Source organism: Gasterosteus aculeatus, chromosome 10 (genome assembly GCF_964276395.1).
Source record: "Gasterosteus aculeatus chromosome 10, fGasAcu3.hap1.1, whole genome shotgun sequence".
NCBI lineage: Eukaryota > Metazoa > Chordata > Actinopteri > Perciformes > Gasterosteidae > Gasterosteus > Gasterosteus aculeatus.
Window position 1 is genome coordinate 4,358,298 of NC_135697.1, and position 20,762 is coordinate 4,379,059.

Here is a 20,762-nt window from a genome sequence, read left to right on the forward strand (position 1 = left end):
CCACAGCTTCATCAAAGTAGATAAAGTTAAAGTAGGGCAATACCGGAAATCCCGCCTTCGTCCGCTTTCATTAGGTGGCCATACATGCAGCAAATTATTATCAGTAGAAACATTAAGTAAAAGTACAAATATGTAATAAACATTGTAAGTAAAAGTCCGATATTTAGATTCAATTTGTGTACACCATCGAATTGTTTGATCTGGTTACCAAAATGAGGTTGATAGCAGAAATGAAAGGACAAACAAATATATGCTAGAATTTGTATTGCTGTTATATGTGGATGCGTTTTAATTAGACGCAGTTGCTCCAATTTGTTTTTGTTTAACTTACAAATATTTTTTGTGTTGGCAGGAACCTGAAACCATCTTTTTTTGAGATTTTGATCTTTTTATTGTCAATGAGTTCTTTACTGTAATCTCTGTGCGCAAAAATGGCTTATTGATTAGCTTCTCATTCCACCGCTATTCATTGGTCTGTATTGAACAATACAACAAATAAATGAACGAGAAAACATCTGTTTTGCAACAACTGCCACGATTTGTTATTTAAGCTTTTATTTTGGAACAGTTGTGCGGAAGCTGTGACGTTGTAGTCTGTCGCGGTTGACGTTAGCGGCTGTGAGGGCGGTGGAGGTGCAGATTTTACACCGGTTTCGCCGACACCGAGGGGAACGCCGGCGGATAGTGAAGCTACGGTGACCAGACCCCACGTTTCTTTTCCATAAAGAGAAACACCGGAAGGCGACGTTGAGCAGACGGGACGAGGTATTCTACCGCTGACCGAGTAGGCGCTCATATCCATCCTGTGTGTCGAGTCGCTAGCGAGTTGCTAGCTGTCGTCGGCTAACTCTTGAAGCTAACTATTAGCTTACCGGCCGCTAACGACTCTCGCTTCAATTCTACCGACTCCGCGTCCAAACTGTCACAAACATTTCCCACCCTGAACACCGTGTTGGTTTTCCCTCGGCGATAACAGGAAGAACTTCAGCGGACGGAAGTGGGGACATTTTGTGAAACTTTGAGCTGTCAGCCGTGCCGAGGCTTTTCGGGGGAGAAGACGTAAGTCGAGGGGACCCCGAAGCGGCCCGCTTCCACATCAGCGCCCGGAGCCGCGGAGCGACGGGGCCGCGCAGCCGAGGAGCGGCGCGCCGGACAGCGGATCGGTAGCGGAGCGTTGCCCTGCGCGGGGAGAAGTGATCACCGGGGGCCGGGTCATCCGGACAGAGACCTCATGAATGGAAATCGGAACAACAGGTGGGAACCCCCGACTAACCGCCATGCTTAATTCGGTGGTTCAGGTGCTGCACTCGAGTTATTTACAGAGCGCGCGAGACACGAGCCAGACGACGTTTGAGATCCACGTCGCTGTGTTCAGATGACGTCAGGCCATCGTGGACGCACATCAGCTGGACAACTTTATTGAAATCCCTATCTCTAGCAGGAATAACAAACTCTCTGTGTGTGTGTGTGTGTGTGTGTGTGTGTGTGTGTGTGTGTGTGTGTGTGTGTGTGTGTGTGGTGGGGGGGGTCAACGGTCACTTTTGCCTCTCGCTGTGCGTGCACATGTGCGTTATTCCCCCAAACCAGTCCCACGGGGGGTTTCGTATTGTCTAGTAATTCTTTGCCAGGTGTCAGAGGCAGGTGGTGATCCTGTCATGTGTGCGTGATGCCTGAGAGAGGCACGCAACCACTTTTCGAGGTGTGTGTGTCCGTTTGAAGTGAAGCCTTTCAACACCTGCTGGTGTCAACCCTGGTCATTACATACAGCCACTGCTTGTGTTAATTACAAATCCATTGAACACAATTTGTGAGTCACAGCTTGTTTATTATTTATGTTTTGGGGTTCCGTGCTGGACTGAGAGGAGGGACTGAGCTGCTTACTGAAACCGACCCATTCATTCATTCTACTCATTTTCTTTTGTTTTTTTTTACAGAAAGTAAAACGATTTTATCAAAGAGGAACTATGGAAATTAGGGTCAAAACAGTGGTGACAAAAACAGCAATAAGTCTTACCAACTAAGAAGCCGGAAGTTGAAAACGTTTTATTGTTTTTGATCGTGAGTAGATGGTGACGTTTTGCATTTTTCCAAAGCAAAAAAAAAATCCAAATACTGACCATGCAAATACAGTAAAATAGAGACAGTTTCATTTAAACAAGACGACACACAAACAGTTTTGCCATCAGTAGACGTGGAGAAGCTGCAGCAACACAGGAGAATTGCCGTGGTAACGGCATATGGGAGGAGGAAGCCTGGGACGCATCTGCAGGAAGAGCATTTTTTTACCGTATGATGCCTGGTTACGGCAGGTTCAGGCTCTGCCTTCGACCCCGACACTTATATATTTTCAGCCCACAGCAACTCTGTCGCACTTATTTCATCACAAACAAACCGCACCAGCTGGGGGTCTGTTTGTAGACTTGTTGTCATGTAGGTCATTGTATGCATTTGTGTTTGGATTCTCTGACTCACATTTACGGAAATTCTGAGGTTGTGTGATCTGCACTAAGTACTTTCCAGTTTGGCATTTCTGAAAATTGGAGTCGGATTGGCATGGTGTGTCACCCGCCCACCTTTTTGGCAAAGGCCATGTGAGTCAGGAGGAGCCTGTGACCGCTAAGCAGGTCTTTATTTTAATGTCACCTAACTGTAACCATTTTCTATACGAAGAGGCAGGATTTTCTTTTTTTTTGTCAGGCTGACATGGAGCAACATTCAATGTGTTTGACCATCTTATGCGCCAGCAACGGCTGTCTGCTCCTTCCAGCTTAACATTAACCACTTCCTTCCTCTCACAGCTCCTTTGAAAGCGTAGAATACGTTCATGTTAACCGATCTGTGTTCCGTTGTAGCTGTTTAAGTGTTGAATGTTGGGACACAGATGGTGCAGACTAAATGCTCATCTTAGATAAGCTGGTGTGGATGTTGTGTCACTGAACCGTTTCCTCACCGCGTCCGACAGATGTCGAGCCACGTTGGCGCTCATCTTTAGTCCGAGCACTATACTTTGGAATACTCAAGATTGTCATATAGGCAGTCAAACTAAAAGTACAACAATGACATCATTTATTGACAAAGCCAGACTGGGATATAAACGCTAACTTACTGATTTTCTGTATTTTGTTGTAGGAGACGTTGGAGCAGCCGTTGAGCCCCAAGTCCTTTTCTCGTTGCCAAGGCGACCTGGATATGGCACCCTTGGGAAGCCCATCAAACTATTGGCCAACTGCTTCCAGGTGGAAATACCCAAAATCGATGTTTATTTGTATGAGGTGGATATCAAGCCTGATAAATGTCCTCGCCGGGTCAACAGGTAATGGAAACCGAGCTAATACCTCTTTATTACTTTATACTTATTTTATAGATATTTACTGTATATCAATTCATAAAATGTCTACGAGTTGTCAAATCCTGGATTCTTGGTGCGTGTTGATTGGGGTGAAATGTTTGTTTTCTCTCAGGGAGGTGGTGGACTCCATGGTTCAGCATTTCAAGGTGACCATCTTTGGTGACTGTCTGCCAGTTTACGATGGGAAGAGAAGCCTCTACACGGCCAGCCCCATTCCTGTGGCCACTGGTGGGGTAAGACATGACATCAAAGTTTGTACAATGGTGCCTTGTGTTGTCCGGCCCTACAACAAACCACCGTTCTTATTCTTAATAGGACATCCTGAAAATGGACTGATTGTTGCTGATTTTTTTCATCACTGATCTCAAAACCGTTTTTTTCAGGTGGATTTAGATGTCACCCTACCAGGGGACGGGGGGAAGGACCGCCCATTCAAAGTCACCATCAGGTTTGTGTCGCTAGTCAGTTGGCACATGCTGCACGAAGTGTTGACTGGGCGGGCCGTGGCTGAGCCGGTGGACCTGGAGAAACCCATCAGCACCAACCCCGTGCACGCCGTGGACGTCGTCCTTCGACACCTGCCCTCCATGAAGTGAGTGGCTCTCTTGACCAAAGGATTGTTTGTAGGTTCCTTTTGTTTGGATTATTTCCAGACTAGTAAAGAAACTCAAATATTGTACTAAAATATCTACAAATTAAAATGTTTTGCTTAATTTGAAATATTCATTCAAAAATAGTAGAACTTGATGACCATGAAGCAAACGGGGAGTATAACTCAAATCCCATGTGGCTTTTTAACCTCGACTAACCTTTGTCTCACTGCTGTTACCCTGTCCGACCTCATCAGGTACACGCCTGTTGGACGGTCCTTCTTCTCCTCTCCAGAGGGCTACGACCATCCGCTGGGTGGAGGAAGAGAGGTTTGGTTTGGATTCCATCAGTCAGTGCGGCCAGCTATGTGGAAAATGATGCTCAACATCGATGGTGAGTTTGTCCTGTGAATGTGAAGCCACAGCCAGCAGCTGCTAAGCTAAGCGTAGCACAAACATTGTAAAAACGGTTGGTCTGGTTTGGTCCAAAGGAAACGACATTTAAAAAAATGGCTCATGTGCTGGACCTAACACACCTTAAAACCTGGATCCCTCATTTTGATTAGTAAGCTCTACACTTGTGTTGACAGAGCAGGATTGCTTTTTCCAGTTGTTATGCTAAGCTAACTGTATGTTGGGTCTACATCAACAAAAACTATTGCTGTGCTGTCTTGACAGTTTGATCTCCTAACATACCGTTTCAGTGTCAGCCACAGCGTTTTATAAAGCCCAACCAGTCATCCAGTTCATGTGTGAGGTCCTGGACATTCACAACATTGACGAGCAGCCTCGCCCTCTCACCGACTCCCACAGAGTTAAATTCACCAAAGAGATCAAAGGTATGTCGCAAAGGAAAGGCCGCTCGTGTTGCCTTGCCCTGTACAGAAAGATATGTGAAGGAATACCTGGAGGGGATTCCTTTCAACATATCATTTACACTGTAACTACATATGCAATCAGCCCTCAATCATGATTGATTAATTGGTTGACTGCAGAGCTGTGACTTTTTATTTTAAGTGACTGGTTGATCCAAAGAAGATACAGAATGATGCTTTGTTTTCTGATAATGGGCATAAAAGGGACCGTAGGTCTGTTGGTAGAATTTAGTCTCTATTCCGACATGGTGGATAATGAAAATGATTTAATATAATTTTGAATACATTTGAGGCAACATACCTACTTCAAAAGTAGCCCACGCAATGTTTGAAACACAAGCCCACGTGTGCAGTAACTCCAATACTTTTTTTAATAGATCATGTTGGGTGATTATTAGACTAAATATATTTGGTATTGAGGAGTTTATATGGCTCAGCTTTCTTAATTGTCTATGCTTGCCAGGCTTTGAGTTAAATTCTGAAAACATGCCAACGGCAAATCTGTTTTTGCTGATTGCTTGTGTTCGAGAGGTGAGCACAATGTTTGTGGCAGAAGAGATGGATCGCTAAAGAGATCTAACACAAACCTTGTCTGCGCACGTCTGTTCTGTAGCGTTTCAATAACTTGCTGTCATTCAGCGTTTTCTTTTCTCCTTCGTCTCCAGTTTTTCTCACTTTCCTATTTTTTTCTTAACTCATAGAAGTCCTCCTCCTACAGTTCTTGACCTTAGCAGCTTTCCTAAGGGCTGAGATCCTTTGTGACTAACTTCATCTGGGCTTTACAGTAAAGGGAACCTCTTACAAAATTGTCATCATTCTCTTTATTTCTTAGACTTGTGTTACTAAGAGCAACTTGTGGTAATAGGAAGTGTTATGACTACAGCCCCAGAGGGATTCTTTGACTGTTTTGTTCATGTGTTCCACTCTCTTGCTGTCACCGACTTTTACTTAAATGTTGCTGATGCTTATTCCACCATCTTCACAGGTCTTAAAGTGGAAGTGACACACTGTGGAACCATGCGTAGGAAGTACCGAGTCTGCAATGTGACACGGCGCCCTGCCAGCCTCCAAACGTACGTTTCCACATCGCACCGTAGTCGCTGTTAACTCCACTATCAAAGCTGTCATTGGCTCTCATTAACAGACTCTGTGTTTCATACAAATCCACAGATTTCCACTGCAGCTTGAGAGCGGTCAGACAGTTGAGCGTACAGTGGCGCAGTACTTCAGAGAGAAATACAGCTTGCAGCTAAAGTACCCCCACCTGCCTTGTCTGCAGGTTGGTCAGGAACAGAAGCACACCTATCTGCCCCTGGAGGTAAGGATTGCACTGGTTTCACCTCATTTAGTTGCCCTTGACTGCATGAAGAAATCAACATGTAATACGCTGCCTGCAAATGTGCTAACTGTAATACTCATTGGCCTGCGCCGGGTTTAAGTGCAATCCACATGTGAACATGATAGGTGTGTATGAGAGTAGAATCAAGTGTACATGGCGAGTAGCCTCGGGTGGTATTACGTTGCACCAGAGTATCTAGACGTCCACGGTATCATTTTCTGAGCATGGAGACGCTCGGCTTTCTATGAGGGTGTGTTGTGGTGCACGAGCCACCAGTGGGCCCGTTTCTATTTATAACGGGCAGCCGAGCTGAGAAAGAGTGGTGGAGATTACAGGACGTGTTTCTGTGGTATTTGGGTCCTCCTAGCTACGTGATTTTATTAAGCTACCAGTCTGCCACCACCACGTGCGTGCGTGTGAAGGAGACCGATCAGGATGGTGGTCAATATGAGATTAGAAGTGAGGTGTCTGCACTTCCAAAAGCCAAGTCCTATTCTACTGTCTGCTCGCCACCTGCTAATTAAACTGAAGGTCACCCTTTGCCCAGGTTCACTTAAGGTGGGCGGATCTTTTAAGGTGAACCGTTAAAATGGGAAAAATGATGGCCACTCTGGGTTTGGCCTCTCGGTGTCTTGGATGGATGGAAGTGTTTTCCCAACCATTATATCAGGGGGGCGTGCCCCTCCCCTTCTGAAATCACCCAGTCTTTTTTTTTGTGCACGACAGTTTTGTCCGACATGTGCGTGCGTATGTCCATGTATGCACCTGTGGTGCGCGCACAGAGAGCACACATCCGCACACTGGAGCCCTCAGCATTTACTTAGTTTCCCTCATTACCGGAATCTTTAAGGCTGTAATGACACAATGTGGATGAATCAACCTGAATGGACTTTTTTTTTTTTTTCATTTAGGTGTGCAACATTGTACCTGGACAACGCTGTATTAAAAAACTAACTGACAACCAGACATCAACCATGATCAAAGCAACAGCCCGCTCCGCCCCAGACAGACAGGAGGAGATCAGCAGACTGGTGAGTAGATGGGAGCCAGAATGACACACGGCTTGCTTACATTATAATAACCAAAGAAAATATTTAAAGTAAAGGCCGGCGCATGCTTCCTGTGTTGTTTCAATTCATGGTTCTGCGTGTGTTGCAGAGCAATTCCCCCGCCCGAACAACAGGCGGAGTAACGTGTTTTTGTTGAAGACGACCTAGAGAGTCACGTCTATTTGTTTGTTTGTTTATTTATCATAGACTTTATTGCCCCGTGCATCGCCACTGCTGCTTTTCATTGCGGACACATTTGTCCCGTATTTTCCTCCACAACTTTGTTCCTCTCGACCGGCAAACCGGCGTTTGCGGCGATCTCCCTCCGTGAATCAAACCCGCTTCTACAACCCGCCAATAACGGCTTGTATAAGCGCTCATATTTGCGCATTTCTTCCGACAAAAGTTCTTAAATCTGATCTGTTCTCTCGTAAACATTCTTCGTTTTAATAATGGCGGTATCGGGCTGTGAAAGCGGAAATGTGAGACTCCGTAAACGACGTAGTTAGCGGACCAATCACAGCCTGGTGCGCTGCGGGAGGCTTGCGTCGCTTTCAACGCAAGCCTAGAAAAATGTCTCGACACACGCAAGGAGGTGTGATAAGCGACGCAAGGGACACGCAAAGGGGGCTTGCGTCTGCGTCGCTCTGAAAACGCAGAAGCATAAACTAGGCCTAATACATGAATTGTTTCTTTACTCAGGTGAGAAGTGCAAATTACGAGGCCGACCCGTTCGTCCAGGAGTTTCAGTTCCGCGTGCGAGACGAGATGGCTCAGGTGACGGGCCGCGTCCTGCCGGCCCCGATGCTGCAATATGGCGGCAGAGTGAGCTCTGAGCCATTTATGGTACCTTCCCTTTTAATCCTGCTTCATATGCATGAATGGTGCGTGGGTACGTGTGTGAGTTTGAAGTCCTATTTACAATCCTGATTTAGACTATTTGATTTTGTATTTCTGTGCTAAAACCATACAATGCATAATGTATAAAAAGCCACACTTTTGGTGTGCAAACCCTGTGATAATCTGTAGCTTACGGTTTGGCGCATGTCCTGCAATCCCCAATTATCTCTAAAACCACCTGACACGTCTTTTACACTCTTTGTTTTACACATGCTGGCTTTTCTGTAGTGGTCACGTATAGAAACAGTCTCTGCTTTGCGTGAAGTCCCTAAAAAATACTGCATGGGAAGTGTGTGATTCAAATTCGTTTCTAATGGCACGATCATCAGAACAACCAATGTGAGCCTGTTAATTACACCGAAGCCTTTGATGTTGAGATCCGACTGGCTGTTTGAATCCATACATTGTCTGTTTCCTTTTGTACCGTTTGTGTCCATGTGACTGTCAGTCCCAGCAGATCAACCCTGCACTGTCGTTGCAGAACCGCACGGTGGCCACACCCAGCCACGGCGTGTGGGACATGAGGGGGAAGCAGTTTCACACCGGAGTGGAGATCAAGATGTGGGCCATCGCCTGCTTTGCCACCCAGAGGCAGTGCCGAGAAGAGATCCTTAAGTGAGTTCACACAAATCCCCCCGATTGCTCGGGTTAGATTAGTTGGAGTGTTAAAGGGTTGAGTATCGACAGATTTAATGCAACCAAATATATGTATATTTACATCTGAAATGTATAAAATCTTTCTAAAAACAGAAGTTTCTCATTTAAAGAAACCAATCAAATGAATTGTAATCTAATATAAACAATTGGTCACTATACTTGCAATACTGTACTGGTAGTGATATGAACATTTTTTTTTAAAACTTGTCTGGTCATTTATTTGATTTCTTTGTGCTCAGGAGCTTCACTGACCAGCTGCGTAAAATCTCTAAGGATGCTGGGATGCCAATCCAAGGCCAGCCATGTTTCTGTAAATATGCCCAGGGAGCCGACAGCGTGGAGCCCATGTTCAGACACCTGAAGAACACCTACGCGGGGCTGCAGCTCATCATCGTGATCCTGCCAGGGAAAACGCCCGTCTACGGTACAATCAATAACCGCTTCAATACCCACTAGCGTTTTAATAGTAGGGCCTCTAAGTCCATCCAGGATCAGTCGTTGCAGAGTAAAATGAACCCCCCCCCGCCCCCTCTCTTTTACCCACAGCTGAGGTGAAGCGGGTGGGGGACACCCTTCTTGGCATGGCCACTCAATGTGTGCAAGTGAAGAACGTAGTGAAGACGTCCCCTCAGACGCTCTCCAACCTCTGCCTCAAGATCAACGTCAAGCTGGGAGGCATCAACAACATCTTGGTTCCACACCAACGGTAAAATTAACACGACAATAAAGATAATTGTAAAACTTCTGTAGTTTTCAGATACTTTTGCTTCACGCAGTCACGTTGGCATTCCTTTCTCTTTGCTCACTGCCGGCCTGTTGGCCCTTAAAATAGGACTGTTGTTGTTGCAACGTGAGATAATTTGGTGCCTCTTTCCATCCATCCAGGCCCTCTGTGTTCCAGCAGCCTGTCATCTTCCTCGGGGCGGATGTCACTCACCCTCCAGCAGGAGACGGGAAAAAGCCATCTATTGCAGCGGTGAGTCGTCACTTCACATCCCCATCTCATATCAGCGTGTGTCTACTGCCAAATATGCTCTTTCGCTCCCTTAAATGACTTTTTGGACCTTTGGCAACCATTTTAATGCAAATGTTCATTGGTCGTTTGTACCGCATTAATAATAGCACCAATGGTCAAAGCTACGTCCTTTTTTCCTTAATGCAGTGTTTCCTGTGTATGTTTAGTAGTTTATAGCTATGCAGACCATGGGGAAAAAAAAGAGCGTTCAGTTGCCAAGATTCTAAAAATGGGACCGTGCTTGTACCGTAGCGAATGTGAATCTGTTGATGTCAGCAGTAGGAGAGCTATATAGAACGTTATCATTGAGTTTCAATTTCCATTCTATAGATAATACTATTACGCAAGTATAAGGTACAATATAACAATCATGGTGTGTGCAAATGCCATCTGGTAAAATGTAGCTGTAGCTGAGAAGCCCTTATAGGAGACGCTTTTCATTTAATTAAAAATAGAGAATTATGAGTTGTTTTAACTTTGTAATACTAGTTCAAAGCATTCGTTTTGTTTTTATTCTTTCACCACCGTTTTGTATTGAGAAACGTGACATTTTTCTGGCATTACTGACTTGAAGAAAGAAACTGGAAACAGGAAAGAAAGAGGGGAAAAAATATTTATTGTGAAATAAATCCCTCTTTTGGTTACAAATCCCTTCTGTTATAGTTTCTTTTCATTTGTTGCTCCCCTAGACATCAGTCGAGGGATGTAACCGCCGTTAACTGCTCTTCAGTAGCAATAGTCTTGCGAGTTGAGTTATTGACCAGAGATGCTGTGTCCTCACAGGTGGTGGGCAGCATGGACGCCCACCCCAGCCGGTACTGCGCCACGGTGCGGGTCCAGAGGCCGAGACAGGAGGTCATCCAGGACCTGGCCTCCATGGTGCGAGAGCTCCTGATCCAGTTCTACAAATCGACCCGCTACAAACCAACCAGGATCATCTTCTACAGGGACGGCGTGTCAGAGGGGCAGTTCAGACAGGTGACGCATTTCCTTTCCTTGCCGCTTATCACAATACTATTTAGATTATTCTGCTACACAGTAGATTTAATTATTACTCTCAATCTGCATTGGCAACAATTTATCAACAAAAAAAAACGTTTGTGCTAATTAGTTTAGTTATTGGTCTAACTTTTATTTTCCCCTGTAGGTGCTGTACTACGAGCTGCTGGCCATCAGGGAGGCTTGCATCAGTTTAGAGAAGGAATATCAGCCGGGGATTACTTACATTGTTGTGCAGAAACGCCATCACACGCGTCTCTTCTGTGCAGATCGCAACGAGCGGGTGAGTTACACCGAGGAGGGACATGGTCGTATTCTGAGGGTCTTGGAGATGTTAAGGCTGCCTACTTTCTTCACCTGTTTGATTGATTCATCAATCTTTTGATCCTGCTTCATATGCATGAGTGGTGCGTGGGTACGTGTGTGAGTTTGAAGTCCTATTTACAATCCTGATTTAGACAATTTGATTTTGTATTTCCGTGTTAAAAGTATACAATGCATAAAGGGTCAACGGTTATCTACCAAAATAAATTAGAAAGCAGGATTTGACATTCGGGTCACTGCTCACGTCTGTAAAAGGGATTTTCTTCTGGTTGGACCTCTCAATCATTTTGATGAATTACCTGTCAGGTTGGACGAAGTGGAAACATTCCTGCCGGCACCACAGTGGACACAGACATCACCCACCCCTACGAGTTTGACTTTTACCTCTGCAGTCATGCTGGAATCCAGGTACGCTTTTAAAACCAAGGTGTTGGGAACATTCCTCACAGATTTTGGTCCATATTGACATGATCGCTTTACGCAGTTGCTGCAGATTTATCTCAGACACCAGCAACTCCCTTAAATCCCCCCCTTTCCCCCATTGTGACGCTCTGTCTGAACTTCCAAGTTGTCATGACCACGTCTGCATGCCTAAATGCATTTTGATTGGCGGCCATGTGACCTCCTGGGTAAGATTAACTTGCCTCCTCCTCTCCAGGGTACGAGCCGGCCCTCCCACTACCACGTTCTGTGGGACGACAACTGTTTCACCGGCGACGAGTTCCAGCTCCTCACCTACCAGCTGTGCCACACCTACGTGCGCTGCACGCGCTCCGTCTCCATCCCGGCTCCAGCTTACTACGCCCACCTGGTGGCCTTCCGTGCCCGCTACCACCTTGTTGACAAAGAGCATGACAGGTGGGCAAACCTCATTCGTATCCAATTGAATTTGCTGTTTTGTCAGATTGTGAGATTGCTGAGCATGCGTGACAAATAAATAAAGTCAACTTGTCATCTGAAAATGCTAAATATAAATGTCAATGGAAGTTTGATGTGTCTAAATATGTTTTGAACTGTATTTGTAAGTAAGGAATGAACCATGCTGTACAGTCTTCGTTTAGGATCACTTAAGTGGTCAGTGCCGACATTACTAAATGGCTATAATGTAGCGTACTCTTTCTAAATATTACTCACCCCTACTTCTCATTCCCCCCTCCTCCCGACAGTGCGGAGGGAAGCCACGTTTCAGGGCAGAGTAACGGCAGGGACCCCTCAGCGCTGGCCAAAGCTGTCCAGATCCACCACGACACACTGACCACCATGTATTTTGCCTGAACGTCCTCCCCCCCCCCCACACCCGACTTCCCCAGCCGGCCTGCGGCCAGCTGCGTTGCGCGCAGCGACCCCACCCCTGCGGCGGTGCAGCTCTGGTCATCGCCGGCTGCGAGGATGTAGCAAGCCGGAGAGGAGTTGCAGCCACGTTATGCAATCTGAAACCAGCCAGTCGTTTGCATCGCTCTGTCGGCTTTACCTCCTCTGCTGTCTGAATCACAATGGATTCTGTTTTCTTTTCAAAGCTCACGAGTCACATCCTCGCCTTTCAATTCTGGCAGCAGCTCAACGTTTCTCCTGCTTTCTTCCCTCCTGGTGTTAAAGAAAAAAAAACATAACGGCGGATACAAAAACTGAAGATTTTTTGGTGCACGGGTGAAAGTGGAACCAGTGAAGAGCCGACGCGCTCTGTAGCCTCACGTTGAGCCTGTTGCAGATTTTACAATGTAGACTGTTTTACATGTTTTGTTTGATTTTTCAGCTTGTCTAGATATAATAATGTCTATGTGATTTCCCTCTTTCAAATGTGCGGCTGCCACGGCAACGGAATGCTCGTAAAAACGAAAGCGTTTTTTTGTTTTGTTTGTTTTTTACGGCAGGCGGCCTCAGCGGTTCCTCTCCTGCGTCCCTTTAAGCCAGTGGCTCCTCTCATTCATTCAGCCAGACAGTAAGACGCATAGCGCTGAATGAAATGAGAAGAGTTTTTAAGTTTCTTTTTTACAACAATGCCACGTGGAGCCATCGATGAAGCATTGTACATCGCATGAGGCCTTACCGCGAGGCCACCTGCATGAAGACGACTGTTGGAGTCCGACGCCGCGGCCTCCCTCTCTCCCAGTCCAGCTCGTGTTCTACCAAACCCACGGTGTGCGTGTTCCTCGTCTTTGTTTGTGACTCGTCTGACCTGAATCAACGCTCAGCAATCGATCCGAGCAGCGCGGCTTATATCCTCTCGCGACCACACGTCTTTGGACTCGTCCCGGTTTTTAAGACGAGGAACTGACCAATTTTTAGTTGTCAAGAAAAAAACAAAACTGTGCAATAATGTGTAACGCAGAGAGAGCGGGTCCAGCGGTGGATAGTTTTTAGCAAGTATTGGCGAGGTAAAGCTTTGTTTGTTATGAGTGACTTTAGGCAAGTGACGAAGGACGTGGACATGTATTTGACCTTCTGGTGGACGAGTAGGACGGATGCTGAGCGGTCCGATTGGGTACAGAGTGATTAAACAAAGTGCCTGATGTGTGCGGCTGGATGGAAAGCTCTTCATGGTGTGAAGGTCGAGGAGCCTCTGGTGAAACATTTAGTGAAACGCTCTCAGCGACGCGTCGCAGTCCAGTAGTTTCGTCCTGCCGTCAATTTGACTCGTAGGTTTTTGCTCCGTTCGCTCAGTATTTGTTGTAATTGGTTTTACACATTTACACAGCGTTGTCGACAAGAAGTGAACTTTGTGACGGTGTCTCGCTGGACGGTATCGTACTTGGATGCGTGTCCTCGCGCGATGAGACTCACTTTATGTTCACATTTCAGAGTCCGTGTCACCTACTTAAGCTTTGCTGCGTTTGTCCTCAGAGGAGGTTTCAGTTTAATGTCTAACAGTCCGGAGTAGGGCAGTAACTAGTGATTATTTCCACGTTCTAATTTCCCACTGGTTGTCTAAAGATCACATATGACAAGGAAAAACATCAACGTTTTTTGCTTTAACGAATGATGAACTGATCATGGAAGCGGTTTCCATAGATGTATTTTACTTTGGAGAAAACCGTCGTCATGCAGCAAGGAACTGATTTTCTGCTACATTTGGACTCTGGTTGCTAATCAATCCCAAATAATCACATAAAAACCTCAAGAAGCCAACGTTAGGAATTGTATCCATATGTCTCATGCCCTTAATCAGTACTTTGGTTTTTCGGGGGCCAGCTGTTTAAGTCGTGGCCTCGCAGTTTAGTCTAATAAGGTTTCATCACTTGGACCAAACCAACGTGCCTGGTCGGGGGGGGGGGGGGGGGGCTGCTGCAGCATCGAGCTGATCTACTGTGTACTGCTTACTGTGCAAGCCACATGTCACCAGAACCACACCTAAGCTGCTATACGGAAAACACGTTGATTTAATATTTCATCAGATACATACTGGCTATATATTGATACAGAGAGATTAAGAGAATAATGCTATTTTACTGCACTTAAAGAGTTGTTTTTATGGTTGGACAGAGACGGACTTGTTGTTGGAAGTCGCGGTTTGAAACATTTTAATTCTAAGGATTTACCCGAGCAGCTCGTCCGCGTCAGAGCTGTTTCTTAATGTCAGACATTACCAGCAATTTTGTTTTACTTGAAGAGAACTAGTCGTGGGCATGTCTAACATTGTTGGCTAGCGCTCTGCTAGTGTTTTGTAAGTCTACATGGAGCCTTATTACCCTCCGACGGCTCCTAATAATACGTACAGTAAATCCACCTCCGGAGCCGGTGGGCAGTGTCTGACCGGGCAGGACATCAGATGCCTTTGTCCTTGAGAAATAAAAAGCCTTTTTAAGTTTGGATTTAGATATATTTATATGTAGAGGTATTAAAGTAACGCACACACCACTTATTTTTGTCTAACAAAGTCCTATTTGAACCGGGAGCCGTGTGGAGATATAGCGTTCAATATAATTGTGGTGGTCTGTGATTTGATGATGCAATAGGTTTACTTGTTTGGAAAAAGCGATCGCGGCGTCGACCCGTGTGGCAGGGGGGACGTTTGTTCGGTAGCGCGAGTGATCGGATGGACCGTCAACCCTTCTCCGTGAAGAAGTCCCTCCGCTGTCGTTTTGTCATCTCAGAAGCGCGTCAACGAAGTGGACTTTGAGTTTGATGGATTTCTCAATGCACTTGCTAAGTGAAGCCTTTATTTTTTATTTAGTATTATTCTCGCATATTGGTGAGCGGAGCAGGAGGGGGGTTGAAAGTTCATCTTCGGACTGCTTTTATCCGTAAACAGACTGTGCCTTTTCCTGATGGTGCTGGAAAAAAAAAAAAACTAAGTAAATCAAAAATCTTTAACTTTCAGAGAAAGGCCCTCAGGCCCGAGTCTACATTGATGAGTATATATTGATACATGATAATACTGTAAGGTGTGATTGTGTGCATCTATGTGTTTGTTTGTGTGTGTGTGTGTGTGTGGATACCCCCAACATATGCCAAGAACACAAAATATGCAGAACTGATCGGTGTGGAGCTGACCGGACCAAAAGGCCTGTGGGGATCGGCACTCTCAAGCACAACCCAAAAACTAACCTTTCTAACCAACAACACGACGTCATAGGGGAACCGTCCCGACTCCGTAGGTAACAAGTAGCTCAGCTTAGACGGGATGTAGCATTTATTTATTCCTCTTTGTTTCCATAGAGACATGACGCCTCCCTTACTGCCTTCAAACCAGTCTTTCTGCTCCTTGTTATGAATTGATGTGTTCATTTTGAATGGACGGCAATAATGACGCAGTCCCTGACGTTTCTGTGCAATCTCTATCTGACCCCCCCCTCCCTTAAGTTCCTCCTCCATCTTTACTTGGACCGGTTGAGTTGTGCCCGGTTCCCCCACAACAACGCGTCTTTAACTGTGCTTGGCTGCATATCGTACACAAAGAAAACTATGTTTGGGTTTCACAGTATATCAATGTCCTTTTTTGCCTGATTATTAAATGATGTCACTTTTAGAAGTAAAACTGTACGTTCAGACCTTTTTTTTTTTTTTTGTGTCTTTGCTCTTAATCTGATCATGGTCCTAAAATTGAGCCTTTTTATTTGGTTGTCATATTTAATTTTTTTTTTTAATAAATACTTAATGTATGAAAGGTGTTTTTCATTTTCACACGACGTCAGAAGGATGAGTCATCATAAAAAGCAAATGGTTCAGAGCAGCAAAACGCGCTCACTGCTTTCAGTCTAAACTTTCAGTTTACTTCAAAACCTCCACGCCGAATCAGAAATACACATTTTTCAGATATTTGTTAGTTTTTATGGAAATGCGTAGAGCAGATTAGTGCATCCTATTATTCTACGGGAAGTCAAGCCAACTGCATCGTTACCTGCTGAGGAACAAGGGATTACATTTACTTTTATAAATTATATGCGTACACAACAAAGTGGTAAATGAAGCAACAGGCCGTGTTATCTGCTCATATGCTTCACCTTCATAGGTTCATTATTACTGACAGGAAGTGGCCGCAGGTTATCAGCGCCTCGGCCTTTAAAATAAATACTTTATAACTGTTCCTGTGTAATGTCAGTGTTTACACTCCCTGCCTGCTTATAACTCCAAATTACCTCGAGGACGGTAACGTCTCCATTTCCTGCTTACGTAACATCCCCTGCTTTTTAATTGCTTCATCCTATAAAACACTCCTTTGATTAAACAGCGGCCTCGTTGCTCGGTGAGTCACGGCCGCTCGCGTTTAAACCGATGGCCGTGTTTGTTTCTCTTAAAAAACAAACACACACGTTTTTCAATTTGAATCTTTAAAACGGGTCCACTTTAAACTTCCAGGAGGCTGCGCGGGGTCCCGTGACGTGTGCACCTCGGTGTCCGTCCTCGACCGACCTCACAGGACGCCGTGCGTGACCAGCTTTGTTCAGTGTGACGCTCCACCCAGCGCACCTCAGAGGTGACTCTTCACCATTCTGTAACGGCACATTGATAAAACGCTTTTCTACGTAGAAAATGATCAGTTACAACTTTTAAATGCCAATGTCACGATTTTATTTAAAGTTTGTACAAAAACGTCACAGTCCTCTTTTGTGTCAAGTTCTTGTTAATGAGCAAGGAAATCACTCAACACAAGCTTCTTATATTGCAGCTCGGCAGGAACGGAATCAGCAGATGATTAACTGAAAGATAAACCGCCGTGTTTCCACGTTGGACAACATGTATGAAAGGTGTGCTGGAGATTAATAATACGTTTAAAGGCACCACGTGAAACAAGGATATGAACCTTTCCTCTCGCCACGCTCAGTGGTTTTGTCCTCCATGAAATAAACAAGCCCACCGTCATTTACATTCCAAGATGTTCACGGAAGAGGCTCTTCCTTGTAGTTGTCTGTCTTGGAGGGGTTCTGGTGAGGACCCCCGCCGCCCCCCCACCTCAGGATGTGCAGCTTGGCCGTGATGTTGCTGAGGCAGTGGTTCAACATGCTTCTGACAGCCGCCGAGGAGAAGTAGAAGATGATGGGATCCAGGCAGGCGTTTAAGGTGCTGCAGAGCAACGCCATGTTCCTCCACTCCTCGCTCTCCTGCCGGACGTACCCCACCACGTGGGAGGCGTTGTAGGGCCCAAAGCACACGGTGAACACTGTCAGGGTGCCGAACGCCAGGCCGATGGCGCGCATCCTGCGCCGCCTGCCGATGTTCGGCAGGCGCGACAGGATGAGGATGAAGTTGACGTAGCAGAAGCAGCAGATGAGGAAGGGCACGCAGAAGAGAACCAAGAAGAGCTCCAGGCGCACCCGCAGCACGATGTTCAGCTCCTCCGGGCTGAAATCCAGGTAGCAGGTGGGCGGAGGTGAGACGGGCACGCTGCCGGCGCGCAGCACGCTGCCGTTGCTGCTGCCGTTGCTGCTGCCGTTGCTGCCGCCGTCGCCGCCCGCTCCTTTGCTCCACTGGGCGTACGGCATGATGTAGACGATGCTGAGGTTCAGAAAGGTCACCACCCAGAACAGCACGGTGGCCAGCACGGCGTAGCGAGGCCTGCGACACAGGGAGTACCTGAGGGGGAAGGCCACCCCCAAGTAGCGCTCCACGCTCACGGCCGTGAGCAGCAGCGTGCTGTTGTAGATGGTGGCGTAGAACAGGAAACCGGTGAAGGGACACAGGGCGTAGGGGAGCAACCACAACATGCCGTCGGCCGCCTCCTTCATCTTGAACGGCAGGAAGGCCAGGAAGACGAGGTCGGAGATGGTGAGGTTGAGCAGGAGGATGTCTATCGGGGCCGCCCGGCGTCGCACCTTGCGGCAGAAGGTGCAGAAGGCCAGGATGTTGGCAGGGACCCCCATTAGGAAGGTGACTATGTAGACGGCCAGCAACAGCTGGTGAGCGCACAACATCGCGGCTGCTCACCCAAAGGACGGACTCGCTCAGACACTAAACGCAGGACAACAAAAATCATGTGAGCAGAACTCAAGGAGGATATTTTTGAGCCATATTCACACTTTGGAAACTGATTGATGCAATTTATAAAGAGTTTGGTTTGGCTCTATGAATAGCGGTCGGAGACCCACAACTTTGGGAAAAGTTTGTGCTTGACAATTGTGGATTTGTTATCTTGACCGTTGTTGTTCCCACAGGATGAAGCACTTATCAGCTTATCCATCAACAATCTGAAATGCCATTTGCTTTTTGGGGAAGATATCTACACAAATACATCAACACACTATGCCAAACGTTGCCATTGTGAGCATGCTTACCATAAAAAAAACAGTCCATTCACTAATTGACTACTCACTACAACACTGCAATAGTTGAAGAACTAGTAGAACTAGTAGAAAGACGTAGAGCTTTTTCTTCACAAATTGCACAAACTGCCAGTATTTGTAATCTTCTTTAAAACGTTTTTTTTTTCACTTAAACCAGGGATTTAAATTGATATTTTCAACTTGAGAAAGAAGAAATCTACATGAAAAGGCCTTTGTGCGTTGGTTGTCTCAGTACATATCACACTATATATTATTTTTTACATGAATCCACTTCTTTAGCCTGTCGCTCGACCCAAAGCCGCCTGCATACTAAAAAGGGTCATCTTCAAAAATGTAAAAATCCCAAATACTATATTTAAAAAGGCTAGATAATAATACGTTTTCCTTAACCTGATTGGTGCTTCTATATATATATATATATATATATATATATATATATATATATATATGTATGTATATATATATATATGTATGTATATAAATCAAATAAATAATAATTGGTTAATCTCTTCATGTAAACTGAGGAAGAATCCTTAAAGCTTCACTAATAGTCTGTTAAAAACTGTTTAACTGTTAAACAAGACTTGGTTTAATAAAAACATGAAATATAAAACTCCTAAGTCATTAGACGTTTTACTAACTCACCTCTTTAAACTTGAACAACCAGACTCTCCATCACCGGCCGTCTGTTCAGCGCTCTGGCAGCTTCGCCTCTGGGAAGCAGAGTGTTTGATCGGATCATGAGGCATCACTTAATATGCACATCCTGCTGAATATCTGCTATCTCACATCAATGGGGAGGGGGGGGGGGGGGGGGGGATTTAATAAGGTCCTGCGCTCAATCTTTGGTTCTCCTGCCTGTCTAAACAACGTCTCTCAGCAACTGTGTGGTCTGTGCGCAGCGCGGTGTAGGTGGAAGTGTGTCATCATAACTTTTCTTTGTGGATGACAAGAGGAGAGCAGCTGCTGAGAATGCGTCTTAGTGTGGTGCCCACCAGAGGGCAGACGACTCAGAATCACATAGTACGGCAATACACGTGTGTTATTTTATAAACCCAATTTAATGTGATTATGTAGCAAAAGGTACTTCGTTTAAATGAGTTCTGCATTGACAGTGAAATAAATGAAAAACTGATTAACTAACCAAAGGAGCTGTAAATGTGGTTTTTAAAGAAAGACTACCCTTAAATAACACATTAAACTTAATTCAATAAAAAAAAAAAATGAAATCAAACATAAGACCGAAGCTATTTGCCACCATCAGGGCATTTATCTGTATTATCATAGAAAAACAAGTTACCCTCCATGTAAATTCAGACCCAGTGAGCAACAGACTTTCAAAATGACAATTATGAAAACATTGTGTTAACATGTGATCAAATAATTGTCTGTATTGATTAATCAATGCGTTAATCAATGCTTTAATTTGCCCAGGCCTGGTTTCTATGTGACAGTTCACCAAGATTTACTGTGTTTAACATTTTTATGACGGCCGTGTTTTTCAGCGTTATAATAACATAATAACATTAAAAGCAGAACAAGGTTTTTCACTCTTCAATTGTATCATTTCTTTCTTTGTTTCCTTAATTTCTTGATATATTAAGTGTTTACCTTGTATTATCTTCCTGAGCATGATCTCTTCCGTGTCGTTATCTCCCCGTTTGGTGGAGATACTATGGTTTCCTGCAGGAGGACCATGTGATCAGTGCGTGTGTGCTCAGTGAACGAGTGTCTGTCCACGGCTCATCTCCCATTCTGCTGCAGTGAACTGGATTATCGTGGCGCTGCCCAGTCACGGACCCGCGTGCTCACGGGTCACCTGTGGTCGCGGTGACTCACTCTTTCTCACTTATTATCTCTCTCTGGGGACGTATCATATGCCGTGTTCCCATTTGTGTAAAGAGATCTCACTTTTTCTGCATTTCATCAGCGTTCTTCCATCAATGT

At 45.4% G+C, this 20,762-nt stretch overlaps 2 protein-coding genes across 3 annotated transcripts; one reads left to right on the forward strand and one right to left on the reverse strand.

Moving 5' to 3' along the window:
• The first annotated feature begins 537 nt into the window (after window positions 1–537).
• On the forward strand, window positions 538–16,201 carry ago3b (argonaute RISC catalytic component 3b). 2 transcript variants are annotated; one of them, XM_040188714.2, is made up of 20 exons: window positions 538–765; window positions 977–1,254; window positions 3,130–3,313; window positions 3,462–3,582; window positions 3,733–3,941; window positions 4,197–4,333; window positions 4,644–4,778; window positions 5,800–5,887; window positions 5,985–6,132; window positions 7,065–7,184; window positions 7,905–8,048; window positions 8,584–8,717; window positions 8,999–9,183; window positions 9,306–9,465; window positions 9,645–9,735; window positions 10,558–10,752; window positions 10,922–11,056; window positions 11,404–11,505; window positions 11,756–11,955; window positions 12,264–16,201. In XM_040188714.2, the coding sequence occupies exons 2-20, from the start codon at window positions 1,236–1,238 to the stop codon at window positions 12,370–12,372; spliced, it is 2,616 nt and encodes an 871-aa protein (XP_040044648.1). In that variant the 5' UTR covers window positions 538–765; window positions 977–1,235; the 3' UTR covers window positions 12,373–16,201. The 2 variants fall into 2 exon arrangements, with proteins under 2 accessions (XP_040044648.1, XP_040044647.1); XM_040188713.2 differs by having other exon boundaries at window positions 587–765; window positions 8,551–8,717.
• Window positions 16,202–17,088: 887 nt separating this feature from the next.
• Window positions 17,089–20,534, reverse strand: LOC120826101 (free fatty acid receptor 3-like). The gene is made up of 3 exons (XM_040188064.2): window positions 20,427–20,534; window positions 19,461–19,528; window positions 17,089–18,483 (listed from the first exon to the last, which is right to left on the reverse strand). The coding sequence occupies exon 3, from the start codon at window positions 18,444–18,446 to the stop codon at window positions 17,415–17,417; it is 1,032 nt and encodes a 343-aa protein (XP_040043998.1). The 5' UTR covers window positions 18,447–18,483; window positions 19,461–19,528; window positions 20,427–20,534; the 3' UTR covers window positions 17,089–17,414.
• Between the last annotated feature and the right edge of the window lie 228 nt (window positions 20,535–20,762).

Excerpts from the sequence above, each read along its gene's own strand:
- ago3b (XM_040188713.2), top strand. Across the intron at positions 6,133-7,064 it reads ACACCTATCTGCCCCTGGAG|GTGTGCAACATTGTACCTGG; the intron begins GTAAGGATTGCA and ends TTTTTCATTTAG. Across the intron at positions 7,185-7,904 it reads AGGAGGAGATCAGCAGACTG|GTGAGAAGTGCAAATTACGA; the intron begins GTGAGTAGATGG and ends TTCTTTACTCAG.
- LOC120826101 (XM_040188064.2), bottom strand. The coding sequence starts at position 18,446 with ATGTTGTGCGCTCACCAGCTGTTGCTGGCCGTCTACATAGTCACCTTC.